The sequence below is a fragment of the Thunnus maccoyii genome, chromosome 16, assembly GCF_910596095.1.
Source record: "Thunnus maccoyii chromosome 16, fThuMac1.1, whole genome shotgun sequence".
Taxonomy (NCBI): domain Eukaryota; kingdom Metazoa; phylum Chordata; class Actinopteri; order Scombriformes; family Scombridae; genus Thunnus; species Thunnus maccoyii.
Window position 1 is genome coordinate 26,446,781 of NC_056548.1, and position 22,594 is coordinate 26,469,374.

General features: G+C 40.0%; 2 protein-coding genes and 1 non-coding gene across 6 annotated transcripts in view; 1 reads left to right on the top strand and 2 right to left on the bottom strand.

Annotated features, from left to right (window-relative positions):
* Window positions 1–1,362: 1,362 nt before the first annotated feature.
* Window positions 1,363–1,435, bottom strand: trnat-ugu. The gene has a single exon. It is a non-coding gene; the product is annotated as a tRNA-Thr (tRNA).
* A 594-nt stretch (window positions 1,436–2,029) lies between these two features.
* Window positions 2,030–10,002, bottom strand: hhipl1 (HHIP-like 1). 3 transcript variants are annotated; one of them, XM_042436743.1, is made up of 10 exons: window positions 9,869–10,002; window positions 8,828–9,341; window positions 6,981–7,627; window positions 6,678–6,821; window positions 6,088–6,416; window positions 5,182–5,308; window positions 4,388–4,533; window positions 4,177–4,258; window positions 3,511–3,593; window positions 2,030–3,379 (listed from the first exon to the last, which is right to left on the bottom strand). In XM_042436743.1, the coding sequence occupies exons 2-10, from the start codon at window positions 9,119–9,121 to the stop codon at window positions 2,811–2,813; spliced, it is 2,421 nt and encodes an 806-aa protein (XP_042292677.1). In that variant the 5' UTR covers window positions 9,122–9,341; window positions 9,869–10,002; the 3' UTR covers window positions 2,030–2,810. The 3 variants fall into 3 exon arrangements, with proteins under 3 accessions (XP_042292677.1, XP_042292676.1, XP_042292675.1); XM_042436742.1 differs by lacking the exon at window positions 9,869–10,002 and adding an exon at window positions 9,497–9,623; XM_042436741.1 differs by lacking the exon at window positions 9,869–10,002 and having other exon boundaries at window positions 8,828–9,475.
* A 1,817-nt stretch (window positions 10,003–11,819) lies between these two features.
* Window positions 11,820–22,594, top strand: part of ccdc85ca (coiled-coil domain containing 85C, a) — a 34,209-nt gene continuing 23,434 nt past the window's right edge. The window contains exons 1-2 of one of the 2 annotated variants that reach the window (XM_042389133.1): window positions 11,820–13,359; window positions 17,083–19,418. In XM_042389133.1, coding sequence (XP_042245067.1) covers window positions 12,672–13,359; window positions 17,083–17,216 — 822 coding nt within the window. In that variant the 5' untranslated portion in view covers window positions 11,820–12,671 and the 3' untranslated portion in view covers window positions 17,217–19,418. Of the gene's footprint in view, window positions 13,360–17,082; window positions 19,419–22,594 lie in introns of those variants that run through there. The other variant, XM_042389132.1, reaches the window with a different exon arrangement.

Below are 22,594 nucleotides of genomic sequence, written 5' to 3' on the forward strand. Positions count from 1 at the left end.
TGGCCACTTTATCCTGACTTCCTGTCTCTTTCACTTCATATCAGAATGAAAGAATGAAAGAAAGAAAGAAAGGAGAAAGGACTTGCACGAAATGCTCCCATTTCATTTTCTCCATTGTTTTAACCTTGCTGTGACCTCCTTTCTGTAATGTGTTATATTTTTCTTCATACTTTTTCATTCTCTTTTCACTTTGAGTAGAACTTTGAGCTGTTTTTCATAAAAAGTGACATATACAGTATGAATGAACCTGTTATAACTAATAATTACATTTCTATTGTACTGATTGTGGGTGTGGCAGGAGATTCATAGCTGATATCAGGCTGGAAGCAGAGAACCGGAGTAAGAGCCAGGGGCCACACATTGACAGGCTGCAGCGTGGTCAGAGTTGGCTCTAGCTCCTGAGATCTGGTGCTCAGCATATTAATGACCCTCCCAAAACAGAGGGGAGATCCCTCAAACAAAGAGTGACTGGTTGGAATAAAAGGGCTGTCAGTTAGAGGCTCTTTGTCTAGTTATTTACTCCACGTCTTACAATCACAGAAGATATAGAACTGATCTTGTTTTAAGGTTCATATTAGGTTATATATCTATCTTGAATTATTATATGAGTATATTTCACTAATTAAAACAATATATATTCATCCGGAATGGTGCTGCTTTGAGTTTATTATTTTACTTTATATAGTTCTACTGAAAGACCACAGGGTGCCAGTATAGAGCTACCTTTGTTTAGTATGAGCCAATTGGACCAATGTGCTGGTTTTAACTAGTCTACAAGACCCCAGTAAGGCAGGTTTGGCAGTGCTTGTTAGTGCATTTAGTTTAGCTGAATTGAAGACCGACTCCTATAGATTCAGGAAACACAAGAAATCACTCTTTAGGTCTTGGTTAAATGTGGTCGAGGAGCATGGGAATATTAAATTGCGGGATTGTTTCATGGAGTCTGGCTTCACAATTTCTACATAGTGAAGAAAGGGCACAAAATTAAGTTTGACTTTTTTGGTTTGGCTTTTAATTATATAGTCTTCACACCCGCAACAGCTTCACAATCAAGGTGTAGGTAACAGTATTTGCAAAAACAATAATATATTATTCATCCTGCACCAGTTTAACTTTTCTTTTTAGTTATAGATTTCGAGTGCTTCTAGTTTGTGAGCAGTAAAGTTATTTATTCATTTCCACTTTGGATCAGTAAACTGAGACTAGGAGTTCCTGCGAAGTGAATTGAAAATGAAATTTCTGTGCACTATTCCTTCAGCTTGCACCGAAGAACAATGTAAAATTACCGCGTTGGTAGTTATATGAACTAAGCTTATGAAGCATATCGTGAATTGTAACCGAAATAAAAAAGTCACCCTTCACAGGCCCCAGCGAGGATCGAACTCGCGACCCCTGGTTTACAAGACCAGTGCTCTAACCACTGAGCTATGGAGCCAGTGCTGTTTAGCGGGAGAATTCCTCAGCTTTTGTAACTTATATCAAAATACAAAATGTGTATATAATGTAACCCCGGACTGACCATTGGCTCGATTGTAACATGTTTGTACTTTTTTAGCTGCTCTAGTTACGTAGCTAGAACATGTAGACTAAAACGCCCTACAATAGCCTGCAAAGACGGCATTTGTAAAGCCATGCTCAGCTGTACACCGTACTGTATTCCGTAACAATTAGATTACAAAATGTTAACGCTACAGAATTACTAAATGGTCACGTCACTGTTCACATTTATACTGAAACATGCTAAATTTACTAATGTTGACATTAGGCATGTAAATGGACTTCGCCCACGCGTCTAACTTCAACAGCGTGACGTTATAACAAGACTGTTACTTTGCTAACTTAGCTACGTGACCGCTAATAAAGCGTGTATTGGGATGTATTCTTTTCAATATATTGGATAGACTATTAATGAAACGCGCTCTCAAATGTCATTGGCTACGTGTTAGTTCAATGGTCAAATTCTGTGTGTGTGTGTGTGTGTGTGTGTGTGTGTGTGTGTGTGTGTGTGTGTGACGTATGTGAGCCAGTACAGAGTAGTCAGCGTTTATTGAAATCACATGATAACATGATAATGATAACATGACAATGATACAGCCATACATTCATTCAGTGGGTATAGAACATTCAACACATTAGGAAATTTGACATTCAGACAATAACTGTCAAATTTGTTAGCGTCATAAATCACTGAGAAGCCAAGGACGTATGCAATAGTGCCATACAATCAAATGAAACATTCAAACCTGCAGTAAAAATTAAAAAATAAACTCTCATTTTAAACATTTACCTCTGAGAGAAATGACAAGTGCTTTACTGGCAAGTAAGTCATTACTGAAGGAAGAACCTCCCCCTTGGATACGTTTACAGTGTTAGATACCATCAATGCATTCCAGCTGTTTTTCTCATAAATAACCCCTGGAAGGCTTTGATGACAGAACTGACTTTGTTGGTCTTTCCAATTTTCCTTAAACTACTTTAAGTTTTGTTTTAGATTGTTTCCTGAACTTTCTGCTTTTACCTGCGAGTTTTATGTAAAAATTTGAGCCATGCTCTTTCCTCTTTTATTGTGACAATCAGTTTTAGATCACAAAATCGTTTGTGCTATTTAACTCTATTGTAGTTAGTGGAAATATCTTGGCACAATGTTATTTTGCCTACATTTGGTCTGTTCATTAATGGCGATAAGTAAAATACTCCACCAAGAGTGCACTGAAAATACCTGTTTTTAACAGTGTTAAATTTCGGGTGGATTTTTAAGACAACAGATTTAGTCTATGATAATTATCTCTGACTTCATAGCAGTCAGACATTTAGACTCCTACAACGTAGTCTGAGTTTCCACAGATTACCCCGGCGTCTTCATAATGGGCACAGTTATGTGTCCCCACGCCAGCGTGTCTGCAGTCCAGCAGGCTGGACTCAGTCCCATCACACTGGACATCATCTAGAAGAATCCGCAGATCCTTCCCCTCTCCAAACTCTGAGTTCTTGGCTGCCTTTAGAGCGTACCGGAAGCCTAACTGCCGACAAACCACCATAGCATTCTTGGTGGTCCACAGGTCATCACACACAGTACCCCATTCCCCGTTAACGTAGATCTCCACCCGTCCACGATCGCTGCTGCCTTGTTCATCCCCAACCAGCCTTATAGCTCCGTTCTGAAGCTCAGGCACAATCTCTGCTCTGGGTTTGCCCTTTCTGCGCCGGCTTTTTCGTCTTGAATGCCTGGGTGGTTTGGTGGTAGTTGTGGTTGGCAAAGCGGTGGTCGGGTCTGGTCCTAGTTCACCTAGACGATCAATGAGCTCTTGGAGCCAATCGTATGATTCTGTGGGTTGTGGCTCAGCATTGTGTTTGCTTGGTAGCTCAACACCGATTAATGCTGATGGAAGAATGACAGAAAAACACAGGACCAAATATAAATATAAACAAATATGAATGACACAGATTTTATTTGTTTTGTAACCTTAGTCAGTAGTGAGGTCAGAGTGTTTGTTTTGGAGGTGGACTCACTTTCCTGGGGAACAAACTCAATGAGGTTACTTTTCACTCTGACAGGAAGGGGGTCATAGTGACATTGTCTCGGAGGAGCACGTCTGAAAAACAGACAGAATATAACTAAGTTGTCACATAAAAATCAAGTTTATCTGAAACTGCCAGTGTTTTAATGTGTATTTAACTTCCAGGTCAAGTCACAACAGTGGCAACGAACACTTCAAATGAACTTGATGGCTGGGAAACAAATTAAGTGACACAAGCATCTACTGCTGAGAGAAATACAGAGAGAGCCAAGAGCTGTCTGAAGCAATGTCAGAGAGGGGAGATTTAGGATGGCAGCCCTTTCACACTACTGCCAACACTGCTTCATTTCCCTCTTTTACCAAAAAAAAAGACAGGCAGAAAGTTATCCCACCAACGCTGAGAAAACACAGACATAAGCTCATATCCAAGCCAAGTATGATCATGATACTGCTCATCCCTCGGGCTCGCTGAGAGGAATGACATGCTTGTGTTTGTAATTATGAACAGATGTGTGTCTTACAAATCCATTTCAAAAAAGCAGAAATAGAACTTTACAATAAATGGTGAGCAGTTACTGCACATAGAATAGGGCACACATTTTCTTTGTGTTATGATGGCGAAATAAGAAAGAAGCAAAGGAATGATTATATTACTCACCTTGAGGGATCCACCACTTTATAAACAACTCCTGAAGGTGACGTAGCGCTTGGTATTCCAGTCGACATGAAGTACAGCTCGCCTGTTGGAAAGAAAAACAAAGCATTACATCAAGGGGACAGTAGACATTTCCTAGGAACTAGTGTGCAAAGAACACTGCAGGTACAGTAGCATAGGTTGTTTTGAGGTTGTGCATGTGTTCATGCATTACCAGCTTCATCCTCAGCAAAGGAGATAATGTACTGGTGATAGTTGTTGATGAGTCCAGGGAAGGCGCACGTGAGACCGAGCCCCATACAGATCTCATTGTACTTCCATTGTCCTGTGTTTCTGTCCTCTTGCAGACTCATCAAACGGCTGCAACAGGAAAAAACAAACACACACACTCAGATGCTCTTACTGTTAGATCTCATCAACCAATACAGTTCTTTTTTTTACATTTGGTTACATGTGTTTCTCAATACTGAGTGCACTTTGCGCAACAGCAGTCAATGTGGACTAAACTGTGGATAACTTTTTATTGCTTTGACACAAAATTAACACAAATTTAACTTACTGTTTTCTCAATTAAACTCAACCACCAAAACACTGTGTGTGCCTTTATGCCATCACAAGCCAACAATCGTCTACTTTATACCTTCAACAATCATACAAGCCCCTTTGAGCAAGGCTGGGGAAAATGCATGAACTTATTGTAAATACTGTATAGCATAGTATGTTTTTCCATCAAACATAAACTACAGTTTGTGAGAAGCGCAGCTCTTAAAACTCTTCTGTGATAAAGATTGAAAGCGATAAAATTCTAGTTGCCTGTCTGAACTAGTGCACAGGCTTGTTTCTGAAATCCTTAAATGCGGGTAATGTAGGTATCAAACAAACACCTGCGACAGTTATCTTCAGTTTAAGGTTTGACATCACACTGTTGTCATTCCTCAAAATCTATTCACTACTGTCCTTAACACAAGATATATTTCAGAGGTTGGTGTACTTCCAGATCAAACTTACCCACTCATGAAGTCTCCAAATATGTACATTCCATTCAGATTGGGGTATTCACACCCTCTGTAGACATAGCCACCAGTCACTGACTTACCCATTTTGTGAGGGTATGCATAAATAGGCAGGACATCATCTATGAAAAAATCCAAAGTTCATTATCGGTATTACTGAGTTTCTTCCTCATCTGTGTAATTTAGCCATTAGCCATTTATTTACAATGAAGCCACTTATTCAACACAAGTCAAAATCAGATCTTTAATCTATTTTTCCAGTTTTATTAAAGTATTTTAATATTGAGCTGTAGTGCATGATAAAGGGGGTTAGTACACTAGCACTTATGGGCGGACTTCTTAGTAACGCACTGTGAACAATGTAATTCATTAAATGAACAGTTAGGCAAGTCAGCCATTTAGTAGGTTACGGGTCACGTTACTCAAAACACACTGTATCAGTGCATATGACATTCTTTGACAAAGACTTGCATGTCAACAAGATGATCCACATCTAGTTTACAACTGAATGCAGGTTATAATATGTTGGGAACACTGGTCTAAGCTTCCTTTGAGTATTCCCTCTGACTACCACTGCAGTTCGATTAGTTGTTATTAATGTATGGTTGTAATTTTTTTCTTTACTATGTAGCAGCAGAAAAAAAGTTGGTCACCAGTTCTGCCAAGGGCCAAGAATCTATGAGTTTCTAACAAAACAAGGCAGAAGCTAATTTCACCCAGACAGAAAAAGTTACAGTAGCCTGTGCAGAGAGCTGTCATTGTGTTTGTTTCGGTATTAACAACTGCAGACTCTCCATTACCACAGGATAGGAGACTACTGTTAATGTCTGCAGTTGACGTAGGGTAACCATGGATGTTTCCAAACACAGCCATCTGACTGTAATCACCAAAGCATGCTTACCAAGTGAGCTGTTGGCACACAGCTTTTTATCATAGCAGGAGAAGCCCTCTTTGGCTCTCCAGCCATAGTTCCGGCCTTTCTCGATGATGTCAATTTCCTCAAACTTGTTCTGGCCTACATCCCCACAGAAGATTCGCCCTTTGCCCTCTTTGTTCCGGGGGTCGCCCCGGTCCACAGAGCACCTCCACATATTGCGGACACCATAAGCATAAACCTCAGGTCGTGCTCCCCGTTCATGTATGAAGGGGTTATCTGGAGGGATTCTGTACAACGGGCCTCTCTCATTGTCATCCACATCTATGCGAAGAACTTTACCCAAAAGAGCTGACCTAAAGTAGATACGGCCATAGGGAAAAAAAATTTATGTAATAAGTCATTATTTATCTTAAGTGTACAAAAACATGCAGTTAATTTACATATAGGAAAACCAAATTCATATATTCTAACTTAAGTATTCAACTACCATGTAAAGTATCTCTAGATAAAAGTTCACCACTACATTTTCTAGAATTGGATAGATTCTTTGTTACTTAAGATCATTCTATGAGGTATGGGTGTCTAGTTTTGGAAATCCCTAGTGGCCTTCTTACTTGTTCTGGGCATTCCCATATTTCCCAAATGGGTCTCCCGCCATTCCACCATCCCCTGTGAAAATGTACAAGTAGCCATCATCAGCAAATAACAGCTGCCCTCCATTGTGGTTGGATGCAGGTTCGTCGATCTCCAGAATAACCCTGGAAGGACAGTTGATGTGACAAAAAAGAAAAGGAAAGGAGCAGGTGTATCTCAATATTTGAGAACAGAGTTCATTCCTCTGATTGCATGGATTCATTGCATTAAATAATTAGAAACTCTTTGCCCTTTGCTAATCTGAATCTACAATCCATACCTACCGCTCAGATCCATGATCCACCACATTCATGTCGTTGGCTGACACATGGAATTCACTGATCCTGATCCTCTCATCAAAACCCACCTCCACTGAGTAATACACGTACAGCTTCCCATTGTACTTGTACTTGGGGTGAAAGGTCAGTCCCAGAAAGCCTCTCTCGTCCCCTTCCCATGATGATGTTAACACCACCTTGGTAATGTTCAAGAACGGTCTCTCCAGTCTGGACCGGTCAGGGAGGTACGTCCACACCAAGCCCACCTGTTCCGCCACAAAGAACCGGTGTGTCCCGTCATTGGCATACACCATGGCAAGTGGGTTACGCAGCCCGTTGGCCACTTCTTCCAGACACAGCTGCAGACAGCCATCTGAATCCGACTGGACCCGGCCCAAGCTCTTTGTGAGCTTCTGGTTCGTGAGGAGGTGTGGGTAGCAGTAGTCCACGTCCTCTAGTTCCAGGTACTGACAGAGACGTATCTGGTCTTCTCTGACTCTGTCTATGTGTGGGTCATCAGACAGGAAAGGGATGGTGGAGCTACACTTTTTCCAAAACTGGGAGCAGTAGTCAGGACAAAGGCCAGGGATCGTCCGGACCGGGGTGCTGGGGTCCTCTGCATCAAAGAGGTGAGCTGCATAGGGTGAGCATTCCTGGATCGATGGAGAAGAGAGGTGAGTGGGTCAAAGTGTTTAGGGCTACCCTTGACTAAAGATCACCAAATGGTCAAGTATTTCTTTAACTTAATTTAATTTTTAATTGAAAAAATCATTATCGGTCTGCAGACATCACACACAAATATGGTCCTGAAAAAAAAAAAAAATTGTCACCTTCAAAGGAGGTGAATCTGGCTGTGTATAAATACAATTTATTTTCCACAAAAAAGTTCAATTAACTAGTTAAAATTTCTTAAATGACATCTACTTCTGCCTCACTGAAAAACTCCATAATCTATGAAACTGCAAATATTGTTCACTTCAAAAGTTTAATACTAAATATCTCTTTAGTCCATTCTCAGTGTGTGTGCAGTGGAGTCTCCAAGTTTCCACATCACACTTAAAAGTTGCATACTGGACCATAATTTGCTTCCAAACCATTTGTAATGTCACAAATTATGCTTGTAAGTACAAGACTAAGCTTAAACTTAAAGTGAGATTTGTGAGCACAGAGAAACACATACATTATTCTGTACAGTGAGGGCCAAACATCCAAATCAAGTAAGCAAAACACATTTTTGAATGGAGGAGGAATTTAATATTTGTTGCATAATGTAAGATCAAATCTTTTTTTTTTTTTTACATAAAATAAACTTTTTAAGCCCTGAGTCCTCAACACACTGATGGCAAGTTGGTCCCCTCTTATCATAAGTATAGTAAGTCCTCAGTTTTCCTCTGCTGAAAAACTTTACCAAAATCCTAATCTACAGACTGGGGAAGCCCTTGTGGTGAGCCTCTTATGAGATCATATGATACTCAAGTACACAGTGAATATCTACAATATTAGGAACATCTGCATGATAATCATTTGCAGCCCCAGTTGCTCAGTTAGCACCCAGAGGTCTCAAAGCATGAAACCCTGCTGTTTGACTATGTGGGTGACAGGTGTTGATGTTTTCTGGAAGCCGCAGGATGACCTTTACCTTAATTCAGTTTATCAGTGCACTTTATTAAAAGAGAAACACCTATATTTTGTGACTTGACTGTAAGAGCATATTATTCTGTTCAGCTATTTTAAAAATGTTTTTTCAAATGACAGAACGTGTTCATCTGTGTCTATGTAGTTTGGTCAGGCTCTTGGCGCATGATGGAGACGTTTTGGACCAAGCCAAGCGACCTTTGTCCATGCACGCCTACCTGGCAAAGCAGCTCCAACACGTACCCAGCACAGTTGGCATAACCATGATAATCAAAATTATCCATAATCCGATAGTATTTTGTCATCAGCTCCTGGTCTTTCTGATAATCACAGCAGCCAAACTCCTTGTACATTACACAAAACTCCAGCTCCCTCAGCGGTCGGAAGGGCGGCTTAAAATCCAAACACTGCGGGTGTAGCATTACAGGTGAGATACAGAATACCCAAAAATATAAGCTGCCAATCGGCGAAAGCCACAGCCGACCCGGGACTTTGCCACAATATCGCCGCATTATGGCGTGCGTTGGAAATCATGGAAGAGTAGAAGTTGTGCAGAAGCGGCTTCCTGTGCGCACTTTGCTCTGACTCCAATCATCCGCTTTATTTGGCCCTCTGACGTGGTGAACCGCTGTGTCCTCTGTCAACCTGGGCTGTCTGTCGTCAGGCTGTAGCGTCGGCAGCCGTATGGTCGATCTGGACCACAGGCTGAAGCCATCTGCTGTCCCGGTATATCTGCACACAAAATGGGAGGAAGCCAATGGCAGAGGTTCTTCAACAGGAACACAGGGAAGAATCCCACTGCTGCTGTCTACGTAATAGACTATAACAATAGCACCAGCAGGAGTAGTCTCATACCAGTGTAGTGGTGGAATAACACCATAACTTACAGTAATAGTGATATTAATATCAACATCAACACCATCATAAATCACTCTTTCATTGATACCAATGTCATCTGTGACATTTGTTTCATCACAGTTTTTATTGTCGATCAAGTTCCTAATTTCGTTCAGACCGCGCAGTGCATTGTGGGTCTTTGGGTTGTTCTATTTTTGTAGTTTTTTGTGTTAAACCCATCTTTTGCAACATTTACATTGTTGGATAATCATGCATGTAATCTCCTGATGCCCAGCAGATGGCGACCTTACACAGTCCTGACACACTTCGTTCCAAAAAACAGTCCCTATTATTAATATATTATTATTATTATAGAAGCTTGTGTACAGGGAGACCAGGCAAAAACTCATTGGTAGACTCACAAAAGTTCACCCCCGGTGAATTTTTCCACAGGCTTCCACAGTGGAGGTATTGTTCAAATCCAGGTCACGGACTGGGGGGAGATGAATCTATTCAAAATAACAATTGATTTAATGAAGCAGGACACTCAGCATATAGAAGTGGCACCTCGTGAGCAGGGGAGTGGAAGTACATTCAGCCACTAACTGTTGAAGTGCACAACATTCACAAGCTCATAAAAGTGAAAATTTATTTATTTATTTCAAATGGATAAAAACATAAATAAATATTTGTTTTAAATACATACTAGGTTATTTTTTGATTTAAGGGAAGGAATATCATAGGCTTACTGCTCTGAATTTGAATGACCTATCTTCTTTTCACTTCTGAATTTTGCATGCAGGTGTGTCATGTACCTTTAGATAGGGAAATAATTTGCTCTCAGAATAGCCTAGACAAGACTAGAATAAACTAGAATAGAATAAGGTCAGTCAGCAGAGGTTGGTGCTCTTTTCCACCAACATTCCTTCATGTTTGAAGCTGTTTTTGGATGTTGACAGCTCCACTGAACAGATGGAGGTTTAGAGTTTTGCTTAAATACATAGGAAGAGTTATCTCAGTAAAGGGAGAGTCTTTTGACAGAAAAGTAAATAAATAAATAAACTTCTGTAAGAACAACACCTCTGGTATAGTTAACATCCTTGTTCCAACAAGTCCAAACACTCAGAATGATGATTTTCTTCACATTATGTTTTCACATTTTTCATTTAGCTTATGATGTGCTTTGTATATGAAAATATGTCAAATATCAGATGGGTAATTGCATGTACACACACACACACACACACACACACATATACATATGTGTGTGTGTGTGTGTGTGTGTGTGTGTGTGTGTGTGTGTGTATATATATACACATTGTAAGCTACAAATTTCCTTGTATATGTAAACTCACCCATTAAAGCTGATTCTAACTATGAATTTTAAAAGATTTTAAAATCAGACCCACTCACCTCTCTTCTCCATGCTGCTAAAATACTGAAAATGGAAAAATGTCTCAAGGGCCCCACATACCGCTGGTCTGCCCACGCACAGTTGCTTTCACTTCTGGTGGTTTAACTCATTCTTCCATTAGTTCTCTTGCACCTGTTAGGATGGAACAACTATACCTTCTTATTATTTTATTAGAATATTGATAAATAATTCCTGGCATAGCTCCACTAGACTGCATATTGACCAGAGGATTAATCTATTGGCCTTTACACTGAAGACATTTTTACTCGTCATAGTAGGAAAACCACAGATATCACCAGTAACATAAATGATGGCTGTGTTCTGTTCAAGCGTACCAGTAAACCATGAAAGTGTGACAGTGAGCCAGCACACACAATATCAGCACCCTGAAACTGAGGCAAACATCATTCATTTGATTATTTACACCTTTAGGCCTACTTTTCCTACTGTGACATGTTAAAATATCTGCTGTGAAAAAAAGTTTACCCACATGTCCAAAGCCTTCAAAGACATAACAGTTTGTCCAATGACCTATATTCTGATTTGCTGTCCTGATGGTTAAGCTATGATTTGTTAAGATTTCTGCTGTTGAATCAGACATTCCATGTAGCTGACCTATCCACCACCACAACCTCAGTTTTCTTTTTTAAATAAAGTGCATAAAGCTGTTTGACAAAATTGCAATGGCTGTTGTCTGGAGACAACAGTTCTGACAAGGATGGGGTTATTTTAAGTTAAAGATAAATAGCCTTTAATATTGTGTATTCGGTTAAGAATGTACACTTTTTAAAGTGAAAAATATGTTCCTCTTCTTGTTCCTTCAGCTGGATGTTTGAGCTTCATTGTGCAACATTATGTGTGCAGAGTTTGACATATGAAAGCTGTTTTCACATTTGTCTGCTGAAGCAGGAGACTTCTTGTGTCCAGCAGTAAAACTTTTGAAATGAAACATATTTGCATATTCAAAGATTCTGGATTTTTGATGAGGGAGAAGCAATAGATGTCATTTTAACAACTTTTTTTTAACGAGGTAACTGAACATTTTTCTGTGGCAAAACATGTCAGACACAGTTTATTATTCAAATTAGGGGATGTCCTAAAAGATGTCTGGAGGGGTTCTTTAACATTTTTAATGAAAATTGTTTACTAAATTTCACTTATCTGAGCTAATTTATTAATTTAATTCAATTTCAATTCAGTTTTATTTATATAGCGCCAAATCACAACAAAAAGTCATCTCAGGGCACACAAAATTAGCCTATTTGTAGCGGATAAATATGGGAATATTGAATAAAAGTGTCAACCATGCCGGCCCCCCCGTGCTATCTAACTCTAATTTGAATATGACACGGCAATAAAGCTTTATAAGTTAGTTGACAGCTTTCCAGCTTGTGTGCTCTGTGTTCGAGGCGCTGTCTGTGGGCTCTACAGGTTTGTGTTGCAGCCTATAGAGGACACTGTGTTACTGCCTGCAGAGTGATCAGCTCCCCCCCTTCTCTCGCTCTGTCTCCTCCCATGCTCCTTCACTTCGAGGACCGGTCTCCGGCTTCAGACAGCGTCTCACCGCATCTACAAGATGAACTTCCAACTGTGGATGTTATAGAAAGTGATATTATCGGATAATTCGTTGTTACAGTTTGTGGATTCAAGGCAGCGCAGGCTGATTTGGGTCAGCGGTGCCCGGGTACGGATCCTCTTCTGCAGCCCCGGCGTGTAATCTGTGATGGATCTGGGTTTCATAATAACTTAGCTGTCCCAGACCGGTTAGAAGACACCCTGTTTATTTAGATAAAGACAGAATAAGTGGGGACATGGACGGGGCGGACGTGAGCCAGCTGTCCGACGAGGAGCTGCTGATGCAGGGGAAGGAGGATCTGGTCCGGAGGCTGAGGAGGCTGGAGAGCCGCAACATGGAGCTGATGCTGGAGCACGGAAACATGATGAAGGACGTGAACCGGAGCCTGCAGGTCCACCTTCACGAGATCCGGAGTCTGAAGGAGGTCAACCAGAAACTGCAGGACGATAACCAGGAGCTCCGAGAGCTGTGCTGCTTCCTGGACGACGACCGACAGAAGGGCAAAAAGGTGTCCCGGGAGTGGCAGCGGTTCGGCCGCTACACGGCCAGCGTCATGTGGAAAGACGTCGGGCTGTACCAGCAGAAGCTGAACGAGCTGGAGGCCAGTCAGGAGGTGCTGAGGACGGAGAACATGGAGCTGAAGGAGATCATCTTCATGCTGGATGAGGAGAGGAACGGCGCCGGCTCCCGGAGCTCCATTGACAGCCAGTCCAGCCTGAACAACCTGAACGGCCCGGTGCCGGTCCGAGACGTCGGGGATGGAAGTAGCACCTCCAGTACTGGAAGTGCTGGGAGTCCCGACCACCACCACCACCACCACCACCACCACTTGCACAAAGCATCCGAGGGCAAGATTGCCTCTTTGAGGAGGTCCATGGACGACCTGTCCGCCCCTCAGAGAGGAGTCTCCACTGGACTCAGTGGTAAGTGATTCTCAGGTTAACAATGCAGCTTAAGATGAACCTGTATCAGGTTAGATGTGACAACTGAGTAACAAATATCTGCTGATTGCGGTTGAAAGCTCCGGAAAAGGCCAGTAAGTGGACCTTGAGTCGGAACTGTTAGAAGGTCATGTTGTTAGCTTATTAAATAAATCAATTGCCAGTCTTCATCCTTTTTGACATAAGCTTTAGTCTAATGCACATTCCGTGAAGTCTAAATATAACCAGCATAGATTCCTATTAACTTATTAACTACACATATTTTGGTTATGAAGTTACAACTCTGTAACAAGGACATGTAAGCTGCACATCTATAAAAAGAGTTAATGATTAAATGACTTTTTACAGTGGAAGAACCACAGCCCAAAGTGTTCAAGGTTAATATTTAATAACATTTATAGAGCACAATTGTAGTCAATGGTACAGCATAAAGAATGATACATCACCACCACCCACAGCAGAATGTGTGAAGCCGTACAGCAACTCAGTCAACTGAAATGGAAACTAGGAAATAGAAGTAAAGAAAGTCCTGAGTATGACCCTACAAGACACGAAACAGCAGTTATTCCTCCACATCAACCTATAATATATATATTATACATCAACCTATAATATATATATTATAGGTTGACAACATATAATGCATGTATGCATTATTGGTCATCAAAAGCAAGGAAATATAGTTTGCCAAAATTTCAACTTACTGCCCTTTTATAGAGAGCTTTCAACCCCATCCTGCTGCCTTAATCAATGGCTGTAATCTGCTTGATTGTCATGGAGATAGCGCAAATAATATCAGGTGATCTAAGTACTGTATGTATTAAGCACCCTATCAACTAAGGAAAGCCATGACAATGTTAATGTTAAAATTATTAAAATTTCACTTTCAATAAAATATTTACTCTTTCTAAAAGTTACATCCTGGATGTATGATCCTACTCAGTAAGAGGACTGATTTAGGATCATGAATCTGGTTGTACTGAACTTTACTTTTTAATGCTTCAGAGGTTAATTGTGCATTTTTTTAAAAGATACATGAGGTTAGATACAAACTGTATGTTTGTGCATGTGTATATCAAGAGAATAAAACTCGGCCCTGTGTGTAAGAACAGAGGAAACCTGCGCATATTCAACATTTACATTTAGGTTAATAAAAAGCATGACTCTGTCCTGTGATGGACTACATACATCTTTACTGCGTTCCTGCCCAGTGTATTCAAGGACAGGCAGCAGTGTTAACCCATGACCTCCAAACCTCATAGAAAACACCAGGACGCTCATACAGAATCAATAACTTATTAAGAGCTCCACTTCAGAAATCATACATCTTGATATCACAGACTCTTAAAGTCACCTTGCTGCTTGCTCACACTCAGACTGAGTGACACTGTCTGGCCCCACTCGAGCCGGCACAGATGGCCCAGGCCTAATTACCTCAGCTCATTACGGATGAAGTCAGATCTAATGAGGATTTAGCACCTTGCTAGTGCCAGCAGGATGATACTGTAAGTTGCATCGGCAAGTCATCTAGTTCATAACACAGCTGGAGGTGGGTAGCAGCTGAGGTGCCAGTCAGCTGTGTGTGACACATTCCAATAGGAGCGTGTTTTATGCAGAGATAAAGAGCTTAGACGGGGAATGCGGTTGCATTTCACAGCTTGGCAAGGTTCACATGCTACTGGTAAACATACTTGTTTAGCAAGTTTGGTTATCTGAGGCCAAATCCTGCTGACTGATTCATTAAGAGCTGAAAAAAGTGAAAGTCTAAAAAAATGTACTAATCTCATTCGTCACTTACAATGAAGCACTTAGCATAGTTTAATTTTCCTAGATAACATTCAGCTGCTGATACCAAGTACTTTGTGTGGTGTTTTAATAGCAGTTGAATGCAGTTAGTTTCACTGATAGAGCACAACACTGGAATAGTGTTTTAATATTTTTTGCCGACAGTTCATTTCTTTCAGTGAGGGATATGTGCAGAGTCAGATTACTGACTGCGTGGTTGGTGACTCTGAGCCAACAGTCTAGCCTAATGTAATTCAAGATATTTTGTTTGACCAATAATGACTTTTATACTCCACATTTTTTGTTCTGGATGTTCTGGTCTGTTCTTATCTGTTTGAGTTTATGTCTGGTTATGTGGGCTTATGAATACTTTATTGTTATCTCTCTGGGTTATGCTTGAAAAGAAGTATTTCGTATGATGTGTCATCTGACCACGTTGGAAGGCAAAAGTGTTTATGGCTGTTCAAAAGTGTCCCATTTGAAAAAGAAAATGAAAAAAGCCAGCTTGGGAGAGAACTTCAAACCCTACATGGTTTTTTACTTTTTTGTAAGTTCCATCCATGCTTCCATTGGCAGTGCTTTTAATCAGTCAAGCAAATGTATCTTTGCATCCTTTGCCACAACTTATACTGTTATGTTTGCATATGTTGTTGGTAAAGAGGCTACTTTGGTTACCAATGCAGCAGTTCATTTTCATAGGCAACATGGCATTAATAACACAGGACATGTGAAAAAGCCTGGTCACATTTCAAAGGGTCTATTTTTAAATCTCTTACTTTTGTAATCGTTGCAGCTCTAGCATGCACAGTGTTGGGCAATACATTACTAGTGTAGCTAGACTCCACAGTAATGTTCAAGTAACTTAACGTAGCAATTTCAAAATCATTTAATCTTTCCAGTAACAAGTTATTTTTTTCATAGGGTAACATGACCAATTATGTTTTATTTTCTCTTGAAGGGAAATCAGAACCTCAGAAATAAGTGTGCTGCATGACACAGTTTCATGGGACACACCTGCCACTTGAGAGCTGGTCAGACGGAGGGGGGGGGGGCATATGTTGGAGCTGGTCTGGTGTATTCAAAACATCCCAGTTTGTAAAATACAATACAGTTCTTGGCAGAACTTCAAACCAAAGCCTCACAGGTTCCTAAAAGTCTAAGTATGGGAACCTCCAGATCAAGAGTTGTTAAGCTACAATGGAAATGTGGCTGTCGATGATTTATCTTTCATGGATAAGTTGCGTATGTCAAATTATGTTGATCATATTTCAGTTTTTCAGACCTGTCTAGAACATTTTGAAAATTTACAAGCTACGTACTGTACATGCAGAACATAGATACATATGTATAAAGACATATTAGAGATTTAGATATACATGTAGATATAAATAGATTGATAATACACTTATTGAATTATTATTATGTTAGACAGCATGTTTCTCCTCCAATAATAATGGTACAGGCCAGTTTGGTGCCACCAGTGCCATCTCCTGGAATCTAAATGCTTTTGAATTTCAGTGTTTTAAGGATGTTTGATTATTAGGGACCCATGCTCCTCCATGGTTTGAGAATATTGCTCTGTATCCAGTGGAGAAACTCAAAAGTACGTGGTGGTTGACTGAACATTGTGAAGAATTTTGGTGGGCTGGAGACATGTTTACTTGATAGTGATGGTGCTGGAGTGGGACTGAGCTGCCTGTCAGAGTTATAAGCTGTTTATTGGTTGGCCCTGCTCTCTGGTTTATTCAATCAGCCTGCTACATATCCTGCTGACTCTCCCTTCAGTCAGGTTATTTGCAGGCTGCAGGGCACACTTTCAGACCTCTCCTTATTTACACCCCAATGTTCCTCCCAGCTGTGTACGGGAGCTCACACTTGCTCCGACTACTGTGACTGTAAATTCTCTGGATTCATTTTCAGCTCCTGGGTGGACGTGCTTTTGCAGTCTGTCAGCCACATATCTGCACACATGGATGTGTTTCCTTCATGTATTTCCAGTATTTTGTTATTTAGTGGCAACAACATGTTGTCATTCCAGCTATCTGTTGGACTGAAACATCTGCACTGGGATGATCAGCTGGAAGTCCATTGATTTAAAGGGGTACTCATTTGTTTGAAATGTTAGAATCATGAGAGGTAAAGGACATCTTGGTTTAGGATTTCATGCTGAAAAGGCCCAAACTGACCTGCACTTTGTTGAGGGCAGAGTGTCTTTGACAGTTCAGCATGTAGAAGTGATTTATTTTCCACTGCAGCAACTTGTCACACCAGGATACAGGAGAGAGTTCATGTTCATGGGCCTCTCTGCTGTGAGGGGGAAGAAGGGCCTCTTTGAAAAGAAGGCTTAGCTCGGAACACAAATATATATATATATATTTCAAACAAAGTGAAGCTCTTTTGAAAATTAAGATTTTCAGTTTTACTGTTTATTAAGTTTCAGCAAACAGGAAATCCAAATAAATTGTTTAAAAAACCTTAAAGAAATTATTGAACATTTTGGGAAATACGCTAATTCTCCCTGTTCTAAGATGAGAGGATTGATACCACTGTCATTGCATAAAGTACAGAGCTTGGGACGGGAGGTGATTAGCTTAGCTCAGCATAAAGACTGGAAGCAGGGGATATACCTACTAACACCTCAAAATTTCACTACTTAACGTTGTTGTATAACATTTGTTAAATTTGTACAAAATAAGAAATGTAAAAAGGTCAGTTTGTGATTTGAGGGGTTTATTCATCACAGTTTATTCATCCACCCAGCACTTCTGTGCAGTGTTGTGCAGGTTGCTAGCAGTCTGTGAGCACAGGTTTTGGTCTCCTCACTCTTCACTGTGACTCCAGGTGGTTGTGTACATTCACTTGGCTGTTGTTCACTAAGAAATAGTTCCAGTAAATAATTCCCCCTGAAAGCACAAATGATCATTTTTACATTTCTGTTTGTGCATGAATTAAAAACAAGATACAGCATGTTAATTAATGAGCTTTAGAAATGTCCACAATCTGTTTCCCCTGCTTCCAGTCTCCAGTCAAATATCTCTTCACTTTAAATGCTGATTTTGGTAGTTTCAGACTGTTGTTGATTTAAGTACATTTCTTGTATGACTTCTTTGTGTTGAACACTGATATATTTGAAATTTTTGCCTTATTTTGTATATTAGTCAATGTGACATAGGCCTATATAAAAAAAGCTTTTTGTATTGATACCAAAACTTGCAGCTATCATGTTGACATATGTATTAAAAATTTCACAAGCTGTAATATTGTTATTTGTCCAGTGTGGTACATTATTACACACTAGTCACAAAAATCTAGTCTGAGAGGGAACATTGGCCCTCAGTGCTCCATTAATGTTATAATCTAAATCTCATTTCCATCTCCCAAGTTGAATTCATTATGTGCTCCAACTTTCAAACCTAATCCACAGAAATACAGCCAGTGGTCTGAGTACTGGATGGACAGGAAGGCTGGAATGTCTTAATGCGACCAAGTCTTCAACACAGGTCACCTCCAGGTCTCGCTGTAGAAATAAACATACTGAATGTACCAGATGTCAAATTAACATGATATTATGTGACAGCAGTAGACATTTTGCTTATTGCCTTTGGCATTTTACTGAAATTATTAAATTGGCTATAGCAAATAATTCCCACAGCGCAGCAGAAACTGAGAGGCAATAAAATCAGTAATTGACCAACACACATCTGCAAGAACAGCATGGTAGATATGAGGACGATTTAGAGCTCCCAGCCTGCCCTTCCCACTAAGACAAATATGGGATTGTCATTCAGAAACCCTCACACATTCAGAAACAACTGTGTAACAGCAATAAGGCTTAGACAACTGTCAAAAGATTAAATATTGAGGAAAAGCAGCAACTATTCAGCACGGATTAGAGGACTGTGGCCATAACTCTGTAATTACAATATGTTAATTACAAAAATGTACACTTAATCCTCTCATAGATTCACTCCAAATATTGAACTAATCTTAACTGGATGTGGGGACAAGCAGCCTCCTGCAATTGATGTCAATCATGGCGAGTCACACTCTGAACTGAACTCTGTGAACTCTCTTCCCTGATAACGGCTAGTTGAATAGTAGCGGCTCATTGAAACAGACCAGCAAATGATGCATTGAGCCTGACAGACACCCAGTGGATCCTGTATTTACACATGGACAAAGGCCACTAATGATGACAATAATCACTATGTCTTCACAACACATGGTGAGTGAGTTTGAGAAAAGAACAAAAAAGAGAAAAGTATGGATATACACCAGTTTGAAAAAAGTTCAATCACCTTTAGACTGATTGACCACTAATCACATTTGAGTTGGACTCAACCCGGGGATGTTGCAGTTCACCCCCAAGTCAGGAGTGTGCCCCTATTGGCCAGATCAACATGAACTTTGGCATTAATTTTCATGGTCTCCAGTTGATATGATGACTGTGTTTACCCCCTAAATTTCCCTTTGACCAACACTTCATAAGTCGTTTCAAAAGTTAATGGCTGGATATCTATGAATTTTTGTTGATAATTATAAGCATATATATATCATTATAATGATCCCCAGAGGATGAACACTAGTGTATTTAGTGACCTACATTTCAGAATAAACTACAAGATCCTGTTGATAACATATAAGGCCCAGTCTGACCTTGTCCCCAGGTACATTTCTGATCTCCTCGTTCCTCATTCCACTTCTTGACCACTTCATTCTTCAAATCTTGGCTTTTTGTGTGTATGTGTGTAAGAATTCCTGTATATATTGTTTATACCCCAAAGAAAAGAAGCAGCTGTCCTTCTACCATCCAGTAAGAAATACCTGAGGACTTTTACTGTCTTGATAAATGGATCTGCATATTTCAGTAGCAGTTGAGGCTGGTTCACAGCACTCAGCTGTTGGGGTTGTTGACAGTGTCTCTTGAAGTAAGAAAAGCTTGACCCCAGATAAACTGACAGGGGCCAGACTGGGAATATTTATAGACCTTGACAAATGTAAAACTAAATGCACCAAAGCCATTTGGTGACTAGCAGAACCTCCTCTGAGCTTTGCTGTTGAGCGGCCTCCTGTCTGTTTGAATGTCTTCAGGTCTTCATGTGTCTCCATCTCTAATGTGATGTGGAATTCAGGTCAAGAGGTGCAGAATTTGAATTTTCTGGCAGTTTCTGTTACACATAGCTATCATTCCATCCAGGGCTGTTGTGAGGGTTGGTATGTTGTCATTTCTGATCCTGCAGCATCTGAGTTTTTGAATCATGTCATGGCCTCTGCAACAAGCTGAGTACTCCATGTGTTTCTGACTGTAAATCAGAAACCTCTTGGTTTGAACCATACAACTGTTAACTGTGCTTCAAGATTCAGTTACCACCAAATGTGATTTACTCTTTTGCAGTTGGGCAGTTCACTTAAACTCTACTTCACAGATCAAACATAAAGTGAGTTCAAGCACCATATGACTAAATGCATTTAGATATATTTTCATCAACATGGCAGCAGATGCAAGCAAACTCTCCACATATGATTTAAAAAGAAGAATAGGAAAAAGTTGTGCTAGAATTTATGGGAAACAGCAGAACAGAAAATGTAGCTACTACAAGATGTGAGCCAAATCTAAGAAATTTAGATGTGACCCAAGTAGGGTTGGGTATAGTTAGAGAATTTTTGATATCAGTTGCCAGTACAATGCCTGAAACATTATTTTTTTTAGCAAGGCTAGCATGGTTCTAGGTATGGCAATGTCTGACTGTTGGGCGGTGTATTGGTTGTTTTAGCACTTTGGTCCAGACTGGAATATCTCAACAACTATCACATGGATTGCCATGGACTTTTGTACAGACATTCATGGTCCCCAGAGAATCCTACTAAAATGTTGAGCCCATGACTTTTCTGGTGCCAGCAACAAGTATTGGATAGGTTGCCATGAAGTTTGGTACATTTATTAATGTCCCCCTCTTGATTCATTTCAATCACTTTGGTGATCCTCTGACTTATTATCTAGCACCATCATTAGGTCAGAATTTTAACTTGACCAATACCTTTATGACCAAATACCTGCAAAAATAATAATATTTTGGGTTTAGTGCTAATTAGTAAATGTTAGTATGCTAACATGCTAAACTAACATGGTGAACAAAATAAACTTAATATTTACCAATCATCAGCATGTTAGCAGTGTCATTGTGAGTAGCATGCTGACGTTAAAATTTAGCTCAAAGCACCACTGTACCTAAATACATCTTCATAGACTAGTTACATGGCTTTAAACTCTTTGTCTTGGTTTACCTTAGTTTAGGGAAGGCTAACAAAATATGCCAGGTTGCTCAGTACATCAGTGTTCAATAAAGAAGTTTGCCTAAATGACATTAAGTCTAAAGTTATAAAAGCTCCCTGATTTACAGTAGATCAGTAAATATCTGATCACAGAATAAGTAAAGGTAAATAAGCATAATCTCTTAATGCTAGCTTTAGATGTATTTCAGTACCTGATACTATGGACACATTTTGGTTGGTACACTCAGCCTCAGACCCAATTTAGTGCCCAAAAGCAGCTATCAGAAGCAGGGTTACAACCTTAAGTATAGTTTACTAACACTGATTTAAATTGCTGTTATCAGCTAATGTGGACACACAGCCACACAGACTCTGTTTCTCTCTTTGATTAGATAAAATGAGTGCATCCTGTCTGAGGTCACTTTGTCCACTTAGCGCTATAAATCACTCTAACCCTAAAGTGATCGGTCCTAATGAGAAACTCAACATTCTGGGACAAAGCCATAAAACTGAAAGCCTTTCAAATCTGTTGCACTGTCCAACCTGAGCATTGCAGAGATTACTCCAACAGCTGTGGCTCTCTTTGATGTGTGTGTGTGAGTGTTTGTGTGAATATACTAAGTGTTACGTTCCTTTAGTATGATTCTTTGAAGACACCCTAACATGCAGTGTTGAGTGTAGCCACCATGGAGATAAGACTCAGATTGTCTTTTGCTGACCCCTGTGATAAAAGCCAGAGTGTTCAGATAGTCACCCAGCACCAGGGCTTTCTCTCACACTGTCATCAGGGTCACTTTCAGGTCTTGTTTCAATCAGGAGATAACATTTCAGCCCTGCTTCACACGCATGCATAGGCTTTATTTTAAAAATTCCACTCAATATGTCATAGTTTTTGTAATGGAACGGCCTTATTTTACCCCTATTTAGCATTTATAAGCAGTTTATAATTTTAAAAAAGTGCTCCCTGTATGATTAACATAAATTCTAATGGATCCATTGGTTCTTTACAAATTTTTTAACTCCTCAGCACTTTTTCTTAAATTCTAGTGTGCATCCAAAAGTTTCCAAAGATACCAAATATGCCTTTTGAAATGTTTATAAAATGTTGCACAAGCCATCTAGAATATTTCCAATAGATGTAATGGTACAGCACTAAATT

Bases quoted from the DNA above. Each gene is read 5' to 3' on its own strand.
- hhipl1 (XM_042436743.1), bottom strand. From the start codon at position 9,121: ATGCGGCGATATTGTGGCAAAGTCCCGGGTCGGCTGTGGCTTTCGCCG. The intron at 5,309-6,087 runs GTAAGCATGCTT...ATTTTTTCATAG, and splicing joins GTGTGCCAACAGCTCACTTG to ATGATGTCCTGCCTATTTAT. The intron at 4,259-4,387 runs GTAATGCATGAA...TCTTTCCAACAG, and splicing joins CTTTGCTGAGGATGAAGCTG to GCGAGCTGTACTTCATGTCG.